The following is an 18,546-nucleotide window of genomic DNA, read 5'->3' on the forward strand; positions in this document are numbered from 1 at the left end:
CAGACTGTCTTAAACATTATAAGAAGTTCTAGCTAAGAAGAAGTATGACTAGAGGGCAGACATAGATAGCTTAATGATTACTCAAAAAGATTCTCATGTCTGAGCCTCTAAAGTCCCAGGTTAATTCCCCACACCACCATAAACCAGAGATGAGTAGTGCTATGGGGGGGATAGGAGGAGGGGCAGGGAGGAGGAGAAGAAAAAATAGAAAAATTATGACTAGAAAAAGTGTGGCCAGAAAGGTTGTATACTTTTAAAGCTCCAAATTTGCAAGCAAAAGGTCCCAAATTTAATCCCTGGTGCTGCATATTCCAGAGTACTGCACTAGTCTCTCTCATTTAAAATAAGTAAGTAAAATAAGCTTTAAAGATTTAAAGATAACATAAGAAAAATCTAACAGCTGAGAGGGAAGAAATAAAACTTTCTTTGCTCACAGATGATATGATTGTTTATATGGAAAAATCACAAAAATGTCCAAAATTATTGGTTTCAAGATAAAAGGTTATACAAAAACTCCATTGGATTTCTTACATAACAGTAAGTTCATAGTTGTAAATGGAACACACAATGTTGACATACCCCAAATATATGTTATTTATCCCAGAAAACTCCCTATACTGAGTGAAATAAATGAAAGAATATTTTAAATGGAAGTATTCTTAAAATACTAATATTCTGGGGAGGTGGGTGGTAGCTTAGTGGGTTAAGTGCATGTGGCGCAAAGCACAAGGACAGGGATGAGAATTCCGGTTCAAGCCCCCAGCTCCCCACCTGCAGGGGAGTTGCTTCACAGGCGGTGAAGTAGGTCTGCAGGTGTCTGTCTTTCTCTCCCCCTCTCTGTCTTCCCCTCCTCCCTCCATTTCTCTCTGTCCTCTCCAACAACAATAACATCAACAACAATAACTACAACAACAATAAAAACAAGGGTAACAAAAAAAATACTAATATTCTGAATTTGGGGCAGGTGGGGCTAGGTGGACATTTTAAGCTATGTTCCATAATGCATCCATTTTCTGTTACACATCAAGATATATTTTTCTTTATTTTTCTAGGAAAGATGGGTCAAAAGAACCAATAGTGGAGATGAGAACAGAAGATGAAAGAATTACTAATCATGAAGATGGGAGCCCAGTAAATGAGCCAAATGAAACCACACCACTAACAGAACCTGAGTATGTGTTGCATTTGTAAAGTGATGATAATATATTAGTATTGTACTGTGTACTTATTTTTTATTTTATTTATTTTCCCTTTTGTTGTCCTTATTGTCTTTTTATTGTTGTTGTTATTATTATTGTTGTTGTTATTGATATCATCGTTGTTAGGACAGAGAGAAATGGAGAGGGGAGGGGAAAACAGAGATGGGGAGAGAAAGACAGACACCTGCAGACCTACTTCACCACCTGTGAAGGGATTCCCCTGCAGGTGGGGACCCGGGGGCTCAAACCTGGATCCTTGCACTGGTCCCTGCACTTTGCGCCATGTGCACTTAACGTGCGGCACTACCGCCCGACTCCCTGTACTGTGCACTTATTATTACCATCAAATGAATGAATACTTGTTTTTCAGTGAAAGTATATATGAATTTACAAGTGTGCTATTTTTTTTTTTTTTGCCTTTAGGGTTATCTCTGGGGATCAGTGCCTGCACTACAAATCCCCACTGCTCCTGGCAGTCATTTTTGTTTGTTTGTTTTAACATTTTGTTGTTGTTGGATAGGACAGAGAGGAGGGGAAGAGAGGAAGGGAGAGAGAAAGACCCTGCAGACCTGCTTCACTACTTGTGAAGCAAACCCCTTGCAAGTGTGGAGCCAGAGGTTCTAATCCAGATCCTTACACCAGTCATTGGCTTTGTGCCATGTGCCCTTAATCTCCTGCACCACCGCCAGGCTCCTTCCAAATCTGCTTCTACTGGGGAAATTTACAGAGTTATCTTACATACATATTGTAGAAAATCAAGCATTTATTTACAATTTTATGTAAAATGTCAAAACTATAGGAATATATTATGAGTTGTTGTTTTTTTCATATTAATTTTACTATTTGAGAAAGTGATTGTCTTCAAAACCAGGATTCGTTTTTAGTGAAATAAGGATGTGTTATGAAATTACTCACTACTTTGCATATGAATAGTAACATACAAATAGAAATAGTGTGACTTATGGCCAGGTGGTGGTGCACATAGTTGAGCGCACATGTATAATGCAGGAGGATCCGGGTTCCAGCCCCCTTCCCTACCTGCAGGGGGAAAGCTTCCTGAGTGGTGAATTAGTTTTGCAAGTGTCCCACTGTCTCTCCCTCACTATCACCTCTTCCTCTTCGATTTCTGACTGTCTCTATACAATAAAGAAAGATAATTAAGAAAAAAGAAAAAAAGAAATAGTGTGACTTTAATATGATTCAACTGATAAAAAAATATTGGTTAGTGGAAAAACCCTGTTAAGTATATGTTTAATCAACAAAACGTACTTAACTCCATTCAAACATTGCTTCATTGACTTATTTTTCCTGTATCCATAAGAACTATTTTAAGATCATAGCAGGTATTTCAGCTAAACCCATGTAAATGATGAACACGAGCAAAATGGATGCTTATTAACTTCAAAGCTAACTGGTTCAAACTGAAGATATTATGAAGAAGAAGTAGCAGTCGTAGAATTCTGTTAAATGTATTTGCATAATTATGTGTGTATGTACAGTCAGGGCCTCTCATATATATGATTTCAGTGCTCCCAACCAGCTTTTTTCATTCACTAATTTTAGTGTTAAGTGATAGATCATTTAACAGTGCTTTGACAAATGAAGTTATTTTTGTATTTCTTTACAGAAAATTGCCTTTAAAAGAGGAAAATGGGAAAGAAGTCATAAATCCAGAAACTATAGAAATTAAGGTTTCTAATGACATCATCCAATCAAAAGAAAATGACAGCAAAGCATAACAAGATTATAGAGGCTTGAGCAACTCTATAAAGAGCATTTGGATTGCAGTGACCCTACGACCAAAACTATTCCATTGACCTTAATTTCTTGGGAAACTTCTAGCTTGGAATAGCTTGTATACATATACATACTATTGAATATTCCTGTCCATGGTTCATTTCCTTTTGTGTTGTTGTTGTTGTTCTTGTTACTGTTGTTGTTGGTTTTGTATTTCAGTATAGAAACCTGCCTGGCACCAACTTTTGAGTAACACCTTGGTTGCTATGGTTGAAATACTGCAATTCATTACATGACTAACGTGCTCTATTTCTTAAGAAAATATTTCATACCACAATCGCTCCAAAATAAAAGTGTTTACGAAACAGAAAACAAAGGCTTCGTGAGCTAAATGTGTAAGAAAGCCCTGCATGTGTTTTCCATCTACCTTGGGCAATTAGATAATTAAACTGGCTTTCATTTGAAAAGGAATACATTTTATGAAGGTGAATTTTTTCATCAGGGGATCTTCAGGGAACCTGGGCTTAAAGAGCCAGTTACTTTAGCATATATTACAAATTGAGAGAAATTTTGAGGACCTTTTCAAGACGTAATTCTAGTTATATTTAATTGTTAATTTTTGATAGACTGAAGTGCCAGGTCAAAATTGTTACCCATTTGAAGGAGTATTAGTTGTATGTGAAATTAGATTAGAAAGATTCCATTAAAACTCTCTTGATATATGCCATATTCACACACAATGGATTACACACAAAAATCAATGTATTGCTAGTGAAAATAATATTGACTTCTGCCCTCAGCTTCAAATAAAATGAATTGAAATGGGAACAATATCAGTGTTGTCTTGAGATATTTTTTAAATGTGTGAACATCTTTTGGCTTTAAGATAATTTTATCAAAATGTTAAGTCTTTAGTGCTCAAATACTTTAAACAATATTCCCAGGTAACTTTTACTCCTCATTTAGATAACTTTTATTGAAGGAATCATTTCTCTTGCTGAAATTCAGAAATTAAAGTTAGCCAACGCAAAATTTGAAATATTTAATTTGATTAAGTTGCAGGGAAAGGATTTAACATGGAAACATGTAATGAAAACATCCGTGGTAATAAGTATGTGTAATACCACTACTGTTTTATTCTGGATTTGCAGTTATATGTGATTTTAAGGCTTTGGTAAACAACTTTGGTCCAAGAAATCCTTTAGCTATTTATTCAATACAAATGTTCTAATATTACTTGCTAGGGCCTATATCAGAATAAAATACTTAACTTTGAAGCTATGCAAGCTCCCAGAGGTAGAAGACTACAACATGATTTTTAACTTTATGTAAGGTACAAGACAGTGTATTCGTGGCTATAAATTAACATACCAATTGGGAGCAAATTATTCATATCCTAGAGATAAAAGGTTTGTTTAAGTCCCATCACATTCCTAACTATTAAGTGTTTCAGATGGTGTTATAGCTCAGATATTAATTGGTTGGAAATGCACTCTGTAACACATTGAATAAATGTAATAACATGCAGAGGGACCTGCTTTAGGATGTCTCTTTATAGAGATAATTTTATGAATATTAACTCTAATACGCCATTCATAAATATTTATTTATAATGTGTTTGGAACTATCTATCGGGAAAGACAACCAAGTTCACAGAACTTGGGTTATGAACAGGACACGATTTACCCAACTGCTTGTTCTAGCACCCAGATATTTGTAACAACCTTGCCTTAATTTATAGGGTTTTTAAGGCAGGAATCCCATTACTATCATTTTTGGCATATTTTGAAGAAAAAGAAAAAAATTCCTGTGCCCACCTAAGGATCTGAGTAGGAACTATCCAATTAGTGCTTTGATAAATTTGACTGTTTCTATTTTAGTTATGCTACTCTGATCATTTCACTTTTACTAGCTGTTTATTTCCTCCTTTGCACCAATATGCTCAAACTAACCCAAACACTTGAGCTAGCTTGTGCACAGTAAATAGACTTAGTGTAATGCTCATAAAACTACAACAGTCGTGATTGCTACTTTTTCTGAGAGGGAGCTACGTGGTTTTATGCAAATGATGAAGGAATTAGAAAAAAAAAATAAGAAAGCAATTTAACATATGGTCTAGTTATATTTGTGCTATATTTCAAGAGCAGAGATGCAAAATGCAAACAAGTTTTTGACTTCTCTTGTTTAGTGATTTTCTTACTTCTTGGTATTTCCGTGTAAAACAATCTACACGAACCCTATAGATATATACCGTTAAATTTCTTTCCTTTAATGTAGTGTAATGCTCTGCAGTTAATAGATAATCTGGAACTAATTGTAGAGAGACTGTTTAAAGTACATGGTTTCAATGGTCCCAAATGTCTTTATCTTTTGTCTTTGAAATCTGTACCATGTAGGAAAGATCAAGGCCATGCTATGATTACCTTGAAAACAAACAACTGAATGGAATGTCCCAAGTATTCCTACTTGTATTCGTTTTCCAATAAGAGATGCATTGTAATAAACTGGAAAATACGAGTAGAACTGAAACACTGAAAACATTTGTTTCTAATTAATATGTACTTAGACTAACCATGTCCTTATATTTGTATACATGTTACATTTTTACTATCTGAGAGTACTCCGAAGTATCAGTATGGCAAAATAATTTTTAATATAATTAGTGTGAAATAAACAGAGCACTAAGGTACTTTAAACAAAAATAAAAAAGAAAATACTAAAGTATTAGTATCTCTAAAAAGTTATGTGTAATTAGGCAGTGACAATCTACTCAACAATATGTAATAGTAAACAATAACATCAGCATCATAGCACACATTTTATTTTTAAAAGTAACACAACTTAATGTGTCAATAATTTTACAATTATTTACAAAGGAATTTGAAAAAATATTTCTAAAGATGTATGTATTATTTTTGTTTGTCAACATCGCCATTCTATTGATACTAAAGTCTGACATAAAGGTAATGTTTCCTGAAGTTTGTCTTTATTTTCAATACTAACACCTATAAAAACATTGTAACAACTCTTTGATCCAGCAAAGTTTATATGAATCTTAGTCTTTGATCTAAACATTTATATAGAGGATTTTTATTAATAATATTATTTATTTGAATGCCAGGAATTAATTGTAACTTTATAATCATTACTTTATGCTTCTTATTTTAAATAATTCAGATGTATTTGTGCCTTTGGATTAGCATGAAATTCTGCTTTATTAAATAAAAAAATTGTAGTCTTTAAAATATTTAGCTCATATCTGCTACACTTAAATGATAATATCTTATTTACATCCATTAAATAAGCTTAATTCAAACTACTTTACCTTGAATTCAGACTCTGAAGATAGCACTTTATATTGTGTAACTTATTTACACACTTGACAAAAAATCATTTTGATGCACACACAAAATAAACTTAATTTATTCTGTATTGTTGTCCTAGACAATAAATACATTCTAAATATTGTTAAAATTGAGCATTATTAGCTATAAAACAAAGAAAAGAAATTACTTTTAAAAATAAAGTACATTATTAATATGTCATTTGGATTTGTTATTCCTGTTAAGAATTTGATTTGGAGTCATACGTCATTTTTTTATTATTAATGATAACATAATGTCCATGAAAACATCTACAAGTAAAAGGATACATTGATCTTCAGTTTTTAAATGTAAAAAATAATGGAATAGAATATTGCAAACTTGAAATTTGCAGTGTAATTCATGGACAATATTGTTAGTGGTCAATTCAATCCCTCTTGGGACTATATTTCATAATCATATGCAGAGTTCTTATTCAACAAAATTTATGAGAGGTGAAATATTTTTAAATGACGTCTTTTGCATTAATTATTACCCAAAAAGATTTGCTTCTGATTAACCCGTTGGAGCATTATTACATTGCATCTCGCTCTGAGGTTGTCTATGGAATATAAATATGATGAAATGAAACTGTGGAAGATGACAGAAAGGAAGCACTTCATGCTTAACATGAAAAAATTATTCAAGAAAATATTCTACTCATTGGCCTTAATAACATTCTGAAAAGAAATAATTATGTGTGTAGGTGAGAACCTTTTATAAAAGTACCTGGATATTGTAGTTGCTAAACAACTACAATAGTTGCTAACAATTTACCTCCAGGTCCTCCTCTACTTTTTGAAAAATTACATTTGAGTATGGATATGTAGCTATATAACAACATTACATGAGAATGCTAATAGATAAATGATCCCCCTCATATAATAGTCAGAATTTTATATTATAAATAATGCTTAATATTTATTTGATAACACTTTTAATATTGTTAGACAAATATTGAATTATTCACTATAGACTTCTATCTGTAACTTAAATATATTTGTTGGCACTCCTGCCCACATATAAACACTTTTCAATGATTTTCAGAAAATGGGCCACAAGTTGTTCATACTAATTAGTATATAGTTGCAAACAAAAAAATGTTTGATATTTTTTTTATTTTATTTTTTTCAGAAATAGAAATATTTAACATTAGGCCTCTGATATTATTATTATTATTATTATTATGGGAAGGAATAAGTAAAGTGATGGCTCTAGGAAGATTTCAAATCAAAAACAGAGGCAGGAGGATGAAGGAACACTTTAATAAGAGTACAAACAAGTAATCTGAACTCCTCCATATGGAATAGAAATATCTTACAGAAATGTTACATCAGATATCGAGAACACTGCTTAGATGAAAATTAAAGTAATTTAAACAGGTGCAAAGGGGAAAATTAGTGAAATACAGAGGTGAAATTTAATATAGCTAGAACCTATGATTCAGTTCTGCAAATAGCATTTTTTTAGAGAACATGTTTTATGTAAAATAAATGGTACTGTCCAGAGCAAACGTATTTGTTCCAATTCTTAAAGGAGTGTTCATGGTTTAGCATTTGCCTTTAAACTCTGTTAGGAATATGTGAACTACTTAGAAATAAAGGTTTAAAAGCAGTTTATTTTGGTATGTGAACTCTATACTGCGTTCAATATGCATTAAAACATACTTTTATTTTCTTTAACTTATATATTCCATTCAAATTCTATATTCTTATGTTATCACAAAGTTTCCTTATTGTTTCAATATTGTATGTCCCTATGAAATGCTGTATATATATGTTTAAACTGTAAAAAGTATACCGCAAATGTTGAAGTTTTGTATTTATGAGAGACATTGAAAGTATGGCATACAGTATATCAAAACTGTCACTCTTCACCATTTGTATATTAATAGTAAAGATACTTTTACTTTAATAAAGTGTTGCATTTTATGTTTATTTTGAATAATATCTATAAAATGAGTGAAATTATGATTTGACACTTTCAATCTTTTTAAAATTTTCCCAACACCTTTTGCTTCTCTCTCTCACTGTGTGTATGTACATATCCAAAAGGAATTTAAGATATAAAGCAATGGGAAAGATAAGGTGAAACATGAAAAAACTTTTGGTTTATATCAAGAGAGATTAAGATCCGTAACAGGGATGGGGCAAGGCTTTTAAGGGAAGGGACATGACAGTAAAGGAAATGACAGTTTAATGGTGGGTAATGTATTGGTACATACTTTGGGAAAATAAAAGATCGTACTCATATGTCTTCAAACTGTCTGGTAAACAGAATTTCCTCAATAATTAAAAATATAACATTAGGTCAGTTTTTAAAAAGGAGAGTTTTCTGCCACTCCTGCTCTTTTGCTTCTAGATTCTGCTCGTTAGAAGATTAATGGATAAACAGTTGCCCAGTTGCTTTAATATCTTGGAACTTTTAAGAAATGTGCTTTTATTTTATTTAAATTTAATTTATTAATAGGACAGAAAAAAATAACTGAGAGGAAAATGGAGGAGATAGGGATGAGAAAGAGATACCTGCAGGATTGCTTCATTGCTAGCTGTGCTTCATCCTTGTACGTGAGGACTGGGCACTTGGACCTGGGGTCTTGTGCATATTTGTAAGCTCAACCTGTTCACTACCACCTGGCTCCATGAATTCATTTTTCACTGCTACATAGAAGTTCACGAGTTATAAAAGGAGAGAATCTTATCCTTCAATGCTTTTACAAGGTGTTTTTATTTTAAAAAATGCAAAACTTGAAACAATTCTTAAAATTAAAATCGATTAGCAGTGCCAATTTTTACGAGTACAAGTTCTAACATAAACTTTACAGACTTCACAAAAAATATTCACATATAGAATAAAAATAAAACATAATATAAGTTTGGACAGGAGAAAAGAGCAATTGTATACTGTGTTTGTCTCTTCAAATTTGATCAGATAACCTGACTGATAATTTAAAGCATTTCTTTCTCTCTAGCCCAAAATATGAACTCCATAAATTCTCTTGTTCTATAGGATAAGAATTGAATACATGTCTCCTAAGATTCATGTAAAATTAAGAGTTTGCACTTTATATATTCATTCTTAATTTAAGTTTATAAATGAATTTCCAAAACACTAGATACAACGTTTTCCAAAAACAAATGAATAAAAGTGATTGCTCATCAGGCAAGGTGCCTGCCTTGACATAAGTGCAGGCTGGACTCAAGCCCCTACACCATCCAGGAACACCATGACACTGGGGGTCTCAAGCTATGGTGTCTCTTCTATGCATTGGTATATATATATATATATATATATATATATATATATTTGCCTCCAGGGTTATTGCTAGGGCTCAGTGCCTACACCATGAATCCACTGCTCCTGGAGGCCATTTCCCCCCTTTTGTTGCCCTTGTTGTTGTAATTATTGTTATTGTTGATGTCATTTGTGTTAGATAGGACAGAGAGAAGTGGAGAGAGGAAGGGAAGACAGAGACGGAGAGAGAAGACAGGCACCTACAGACCTGCTTCACCACCTGTGAAGCGACTCCCCTGCAGGTGGGAGCCAGGGCCTTAAACTGGGTTCCTTAGGCCAGTTCTTGAGCTTTGCACCACGTGCACTTAACCCACTACATTACCCTGCCTGACCCCTGCATTGGGATATTCTAACTTTCCTACATAGCTTAACTCATATTTCACAGACAGAATGGTGGGGTAAGGTGTGAGGAAAGCACTTAAATGACTATACTAGGTTAGTATCAATTTCAGTGGAAAGGTTATTTACTCTATTGTTGATCTGGTAAATTGTAAAGGGAGAGTTTTCTACTATTAAGTTTCCTTTGAAGTATGGAAGATAAGATTGACTTTATTATTCAGTTCATATCAAGAGGTCCTTTCCTTCCATTTTCCACTTTGGCCAGTGGGTCATCTCATCTTTCACCTAAAATATGTATGATAAATGTTTTAAACTGCCCTAAGAAGATTGAGTTATATAAGAAAAAGAATAAATGAATGATTACCAGAATCAGCTCAAAATATTTACACACTATTATAATACCTGGTGATCAATCACAGATTTCCTTGGAAAAGCCATTTTTTTGAAATCAGCAATTTTCTAAAAGCTTTTTTACAGAAAGAAGCTGTGATTTTTCATTGTATTGGGTCACAATTGACAAGAGAAGGAAAAAGGTATCCTACATGTAAGAAAGGATCTCTACCATGTAATGAGAATGGCATATATAGTCAGGATCACTCACTGGGAATTAAGACAGATTTATCACCAGAATTCCTGGTGTTAAACTACCTTATCCATTCTGATAGAAGTACCCTCTGATAGAAATACCCTCTAAAGAAATGTAAATTGAGGGTGGGGCTGTAGCACAGAGGGTGACTCAAGTACAAGAACGCACACAAGGATCCCAGTTGCAGCCCCAGGGTCCCCACCTGCAGGGGATGGTGAAGCAGGTCTGCAGGTGTCTATCTTTCTCTCCCCTTCTCTGTCTTCCCCTCCTCTCTCAATTTCTCTCTGTCCTATCCAACAATGACAACATCAGTAACAACAATAATAACAACAATAAAAAGGACGACAAAAGGGAAAATAAATAAATACAAAAATATAATATAATATATAACAATTATATATTATAATATATAATATATATAATATATACTAATAAATATAAAATATATTAAAAAATAAATTTAACTGGAGTTTTCATTACATAAATAAATTTTAAAAAATTACCTCAGTAAAAGAAAATTGATAAAAGAAGTTATTTTTTTTTCCTCCATGGTATTTTGATGAAGATAGACATCGAGTCTTTGAAGTAATATGAAGAAATAAGTAAGAAGCCAGATATTATTTATGATTATTATTATTTTTTATTGTTTTGCCAGAAATTTTAACTCAGGCTTAGTGCTTGCATGACTCCTCTGTTGTTTTTGTTTTTTTGTTTGTTTACTTTCCTCTAGATAAAGATGAGAGAGACAGAGATATAGAAAGACACAGAAGAGAAACACTGCATCCTTATTCTTCATGAAAGTTTCCCCCACAAACCTCTTCATACAGTGATTGAAGGTTTGAATCTGTCTTCTCACATAGTAATGTGTGTGCTCTGCTAGGTTAGCCATGTGCTGGTCCCAACTAATTCTTTTCTTATTATAAGCTGGTGATGGAGTCGGGCAGTAGTGCTGAGGGTTAAGCGCAGGTGGTACGAAGAGCAAAGACTGTCATAAGGATGCTGGTTCAAGCCCCCGACTCTCTATCTGCAGGGGAGTCGCTTCACAAGTGGTGAAGCAGGTCTTCAGGTGTCTATCTTTCTCTCCCCGTTTCTTCTGCATGTTACAACCCAGTTTTCCCAGCACCATTTATTGAAGAGAGCCTCCTTCTTCCATTTAATCCTTTGGGCCTCCTTATCAAAGATTAGATGTCCATAGGTGTGGGGATTTATTTCTGGACTTTCAATTCTGTTCCACTGGTCTGTGTGCCTATTTTTGTTCCAGTACCATGCTGTTTTGATAATGATGGCTTTATAATATAGTTTAAGGTCTGGGAGTGTGATGCCTCCATTTCTGTTTCTTTTCCTCAAGATGGTTTTGGCAATTCTAGGTGTTTTCAGGATCCAGATAAATTATTGTAGTGTTTGTTCTATTCTCTTAAAGAAGCTTGGTGGAACTTTGATGGGTTTGCATTAAATTTGTATATGGCTCTGGGGAGAATATTCATTTTGATGATATTTATTCTTCCAGTCCATGAGCATGGGATATCTTTTCATTTCTTGGTATCAGTTTCTATTTCCTTGAGTAGTGACTCATAGTTTTCTGCATACAAGTCTTTCACTTGTTTGATCAACTTTATTCCTAGGTATTTGATTGATTTTGCTGAAACAGTAAATGGGAGTGATTTCTGGATGTCTTCTTCTTCAGATTTAGTGTTTGCATAAAGAAATGCCACTGATTTTTGTACATTGATTTTGTAGCCTGATACCTTGCTATATTGCCTAATAACTTCCAGTAGTTTTCTGCTGGATTCTTTAGGTTTTTCTATGTATACTATCATATCATCTGCAAATAGTGAGAGCTTGACTTCTTCCCTTCCAATCTGTATTCTTTTGATTTCTTTCTCTTGCCTGATTGCTATGGCAAGAACTTCCAATACTATGTTGAAGAATAACGGTGACAATGGACAGCCCTGTCTAGTCCCCGATCTGAGGGGGAATGCTTTCAGCTTCTGTCCATTGAGTATGATGTTGGCTGTAGGTTTGCTATATATAGACTCCACTATCTTGAGTAATTTCCCATCTATTCCCATTTTTTGTAGAGTTTTGAGCATGAATGGGTGTTTGATTTTGTTAAAGGCTTTCTCTGCATCTATTGAAATAATCATGTGGTTTTTGGCTTTGCTTTTATTGATGTGGTGAATGACATTGATGGACTTATGGATGTTGAACCAGCCTTGCATTCCTGGGAAGAATCCCACTTGGTCGTGATGAACAATCTTTTTGATATGTTGCTGCATCCGGTTGGCCAAGACTTGTTTAATATTTTGGCATCTATGTTCATCAGAGATATTGGTCTATAGTTTTCCTTTTTTGTTCTGTCCCTATCAGCTTTTGGTATCAGGGTGATGTTGGCTTCATAGAAGGTGGAAGGGAGTATTCCTGTTTCTTCTATCTTATGGAAAAGCTTAAGAAGTATGGGTACTAACTGTTTCCTGAAAGTTTTGTAGAATTCATTTGTGAAGCCATCTGGTCCAGGACTTTTGTTGTGGGGGAGATTCTTAATAACGGTTTCAATTTCTTTGTCTGTGATTGGTGCATTTAGATCTCTCCCCCTTTCTGTTTCCCCCTCCTCTCTCTATTTCTCTCTATCCTATCCAACAACAATGACATCAATAATAACTACAACAATAAAACAACAAGGACAACAAAATGGAATAAATAAACAAATAAATATTAAAAAATGAAATAAAAAGCTGGTGATCTAGCAAATAAAAGGATTCTCTGAGCTCTGTGATCCATCCTAGCAAATTAGTGGAGCCCATTTAAGGGGATTCTGGGACCCAGGTCTTTGTACATTGTAACATGTGTGCTCAACCAGGTATGCCACCACCAGCCCCTTGTGAGTATATAAGAGTATATGAGTTGCTGATCATTGACTTGCAGGGATATAGATTCAGTGAAAGCACCAGCTTCACAGACTTCGATCATCTTTCTTTAGGGGAAGAAAATAAGCCCTCACCAGCAGAGTATGACAAATAGCCAATCATAGAGATTTTATGTTTCAAAACAAACCCCATTATTGAATTCCACTAGAGAAATGAACTTTTACAGTAAGTAGTAAATGTTGTATATATGTGAATAAATGATATAGTGAAATTTGAAAACAATTTAAAACTTATATATTTTACTATGACGCAGCCCAAGACTCCTCACATTTAGTGTTGAAATGCTCAAATCTTCTCAAAAAGTTTATTGGGAACTTCCAGAGGTGGAGCAGATTCAGCAGCAGCTGTGTTTTTCTCTTCTCCTTTCCCAGGTCAACTAGGAGTACCAAAGGAGATCACCTGGGACCACAATAAGACAGGGCTAGAATGACTTCAGGAACCCACCAAGTTACCAGTGAGTGAAAACATCTGTGGATTCTGGACAGAGGAGCCCAAGGAGAGATTAAGTGGCTGGCAACACTCCGGCAGTTTACCAGTTGAGGCACCACCTACAGTCTGTTTTATCAAAAAACAAAAAATTGCTGAAGGGAGGAGAGGACTCCCCTAAGACTCACCATATGCAACTGTGAGTCTCCATTGCTACCTCCCTCAGAGGCTGGAGCAGTGGTGGGGGTGGGGGTGGGTTCTGACATTGGGGAACTGAGAACTGACCAGAAAATTCAGGAGAATATCTACACTGTGGTGCCCTTGCAATTGGGCTATATAGTGGGAGCCTGTCCACATTATTCTCCTGATTAGAACATGATGAATAAATGTCTCAGAACACAGAGACTACAAGTAGGACTTGTTTAGACACTCAAAGGGCCCAGCAGTGCTTCTCAGCTTGGCAGCTTGATTGAGCCCAGAGCTTTGGACCCTTGGGGTGTGAGAGTCTCTTTGCATAACCATTGTAATATCTCTACTCCACCCTGCTTTATCTCTTGGTCAGGAGTCAGTGATTAAGCTAAGAAGCCTGCTTATAGTTTTAAAACCCTCAGACTCCCATAGCCTACAGGGAAGAAAAAGAACAAAAAAACAAGAAGCTCTTAATAGCCACTGTACTCCAACTAAGGGATTGAAATAATATTGAAACAACCATTAATTTCCATAACTGTGAAATCTTAGACACAAGTCAATCCAGGCAAGTGTGATCAGTAATTTGAAATGTACTTAGAGAGGGACCTAATAACATACTATTTAGAATGGTTAAACAAACAAGAAGAACTACTGGATAAATGAACCAGGATAAAAGTCTAACTAACCCCCCCAAAGGTTGAAGCACACAATAATGAGTTCAGGATCCAAATACTAGTTAAGGAAATAGTCACAGGAGTGAGTAGAGAGTTTGAAAGAATTGTCATTATAAATGCAGAAACAACAAATGAGACTCTGGAAGAAAAGACTAATTATCTCAAAATTATTAGAGAGCTAAAATACTGAGCTAATAACACAACTAGCTGAACAAGCTAAAACAGTATCAGAACAGGGTAACAAAATAGATGAACTCCAGAAAACAGTAGAGGGAACAGAGAATAGAATAAATGAGGCTGAAAACAGAATTAGCAAGATCAAGAATGAACTAGAGACAACTTAGAAAGAAGTAAGAAATCTCAAAAAGAGATTAAGAGATACTGAAAACAACAACAGAGACATATGGGATTACTTCAAAAGAAATAATATACACATTATTGACTTACCAGAGGAAGAAAGAGAGGGAGGGGAATAAAGCATTCTATAGAGCATAATAGATTAAAACTTCTCTAGTATAGAGAACATCAAAGACATAAAGCTTCAAGAAGTCCATAGGGTCTGAAACAGAATTAACCCAGACTTAAGGACACCAAGACACATCATATTTAGAATGGAATGAGGATAAAGAAACAATCCTGAAGGCTGCTAGAGAAAAACAAAAACTCACCACCTACAGAGGAAAACCCATAAGATTAGCAGCAGATTTCTCCACACAAACATTGCAGGCCAGAAGACAATTGCAAGATATCTATAGAGTGCTCAATAAGAAAGGCTTTCAACCAAGACTACTGTCTCCTGCTAGACTGTCATTCAGACTAGAGGGAGGCATAAAAACCTTCTCAGACAAGCAACAATTGAAAGAATTAACTGTCACCAAGCCTGCCCTGAGAAAAGTTCTGAAAGGTCTCCTATAAATAGTCAGACCACCATAAATATTCCATATATCAGAACACTCTAAAACTCTACAAGAATGGTGTTAAAATATATTCAGTATATGATATAATTAAGCCAATGGCCTGAATTCACCTACTAAAAGGCACAGAATAAGAAGATGGATCAGATAATACAATCCAACAATATACTGTCTGCAGGAAACCCACCTAACTCAAGAAGACAAACACAGACTTAAAGTGAAAGGATGGAAAACTATCATACAAGCCAATGGCCCACAACCAAAAGGCAGGAACAGCTATTATCATATCTAGCATGATAATCTTTAAAATAAATAAAATAAAATAAAAATAGGGATGGACAGTAATGCTCAGTGGATCAATCAATCAAGAGGACTTAACAATTATTAACATCTATACACCCAATAAGAAGCCATATAAATACATCAAACATCTACTAAAAGTAGATAAAAACAAATGACCCCATTCAAAAATGGAGAGAGGACATGGACAGAATATTTGCCACAGATGATATCAAAAAAACTGAGAAACACACATCAAAAAATGCTCCAAGTCTTTGAATGTCAGAGAAATGCTAATAAAGACAACAATGAGATACCACTTCACTCTTTCAAGAATGTCATACATCAGCAAAGGTATCAGAAGCAAATGTTGGAGAGGTTGTGGGGTCAAAGGAACCCTCCTGCATGAATGGTGGGAATGTAAATTGATTCAACCTCTGGGGAGAGCAGTCTGGATAACTCTCAGAAAGCTAGAAGTTGACCTACCCTATGATCCTGCAATTCCTCTCCTGGGTATATATCCTAAGGAACCCAACACACTCATCCAAAAAGATTTATGTATACCTATGTTCATAGCAGTACAATTTGTAAAAGCCAAAACCTGGAAGCAACCCAGGTGTCCAACAGAAGTTGAGTGGCTGAGCAAGTTGTGGTATATGTACACAATGGAATACTACTTGGCTACAAAAAATGGTGACTTCACCATTTTCAGCCACTCTTGGATGGACCATGAAAAATTCATGTTAAGTGAAATAAATCAGAAACAGAAGGATGAATATGGGATGATCTCACTCTCAGGAAGAAGCTGAAAAACAAGATCAGAAGAGAAAACACAAGTAGAATCTGAACTGGACTTGGTGTATTGTATCAAAGTAAAAGACTCTGGGGTGGGGTTGGGGATGGGGTACAGGTCCAAGAAGGATAACAGAGGTGTTGTATTTTTATATGGAAAACTGAGAAGTGTTATACATGTACAAACTGTTGTATTTACTGTCAAATGTAAAACATTAATTCCCTAATAAAGGAATTAAAAAAAAAAAAGAAAAAGAAGAGAAAACAGATGTTGAACCTGAACTGGAGTTGGTGTATTGCACCAAAGTAAAAGACTTAGGGTGAGGGTAGGGGGACATTACAGGCTCTGATAAAGGATGACAGAGGACCTAGTGGGGTTTTATTGTTATGAGGAAACTGAGAAATGTTATGCATGTACAAACTATTGAATGTACTGTTGACTGTAAAATATTAATCCCTCTTTTTTAAAAAGTTTATTGGATTGAGATAAATAATTTAAGGATTATTTTTTGCAGGGAAAACCCAGATATAACTGAGTTAATGTGGAAATATCTACCAAAAATATTCATGTTTGTTAAGCAAAACTTAAAAACGTATTGCTATGAGTTTGTAATGAATGCTGAGTTGCTGACACAGTGTTGAATGGGACACAGATCCAGCTTCCTCTTAAAGCTGATTAAGGTTAATGAAGTGGAGCTTTGCCTTCTCTGCTTTCTCTTATCAGTTAGAGATCACTAGGGGCAGTAAATAAACACTCTCCTCTTGCTTAAGACTCCAAAGTCCCAGGTTCAATATCCCACACCACCTGCCACCTTAAGTCAGAGCTGAACCGTGGCCCTGTTTAAAAGAAGAAGAAGAAGGGAGTCAGGTGGCAGCAGAGCGGGTTAAGTGCACATGGCCTGATGCATGCACAAGGGCCGGCTTAAGGATCCTGGTTCCTGCCATGGCTCCCCACCTTCTCTGTCTTCCCCTTTTCTCTCGATTTTTTCCTGTCCTATCTAACAAGGACATCAATAACAACAACAATAATAACTACAACAGTAAAAAAGGGAAACAAAATGGAAAATAAATAAATAAAATAAATTTTAAAAAAAGGAGGAGGAGGAGGAGAAAGAAGAACAAGAATAAGAATAGAAACACCAGCAAAATGAGGCAAATAGCCCAATTTTAGAACCTTGGGTAAACATTCCTAAGGTTCCAGGTTCAAATCTTATCTTCCCTAATATGATGTGGGTTGAGCCTGTGTTCAAAACCCAGGATATGAGGAGGAGGAGAAGAGTGTTCTACTAAGGTGGAAAAAAAAAATCTATACTTGAAAAATCACTTTAAGATAATATCCTTTCTATACAAGGTTGCAAATTGGGAAGCATTAACTATGTTAAGATATGTGTCTTCTCTGTGCACAAATGGTATATACATCTTAGAACTTTTTCTTCTTCTTCTCTTATCAATCTGTCTGGTGTATATTTGGTTATTTGATAACACAGAAAATTCAAGAAGAATATGAACTTTGCTTTGTAGCTTGACATGCTTCACTGGTTTAATATCAAGAGGTCAGGAGGATTGTCTTAGTTTGAAAGCTCCTGGAATATCTTAATTTAGGCTGTTATAGCAAGTCACTGTAATACATTTGACCTATTTATCTTATATCTCTGAAGACTGGATCAAATTATGTTTGGTTTCTAGATGAGGGTTGTCTTCCTAGTTAAAGCCTTACATGGTCTTTTATCTTGTGCATTAAAAAAGAAAAAAATTAAGAGAGTGAACAATTGTCAGGCATTAAGCCAGCCCCCCTGCTCCATCCTCCATTGCTAACACTATGGCCTATTTA

At 34.9% G+C, this 18,546-nt stretch overlaps 1 protein-coding gene across 1 annotated transcript in view; it reads left to right on the forward strand.

The window, feature by feature from the left end:
* NCAM2 (neural cell adhesion molecule 2) overlaps positions 1–8,235 on the forward strand; it is a 219,167-nt gene extending 210,932 nt beyond the window's left edge. The window contains exons 17-18 of the mRNA XM_007521286.3: positions 1,053–1,172; positions 2,827–8,235. Of these exons, the coding sequence (XP_007521348.2) occupies positions 1,053–1,172; positions 2,827–2,938 (232 nt within the window). The 3' untranslated portion in view covers positions 2,939–8,235. The remainder of the gene's footprint in view (positions 1–1,052; positions 1,173–2,826) is intronic.
* The last annotated feature ends 10,311 nt before the right edge of the window (positions 8,236–18,546 follow it).

This window comes from Erinaceus europaeus, chromosome 14, assembly GCF_950295315.1.
Source record: "Erinaceus europaeus chromosome 14, mEriEur2.1, whole genome shotgun sequence".
NCBI classification, from domain to species: domain Eukaryota; kingdom Metazoa; phylum Chordata; class Mammalia; order Eulipotyphla; family Erinaceidae; genus Erinaceus; species Erinaceus europaeus.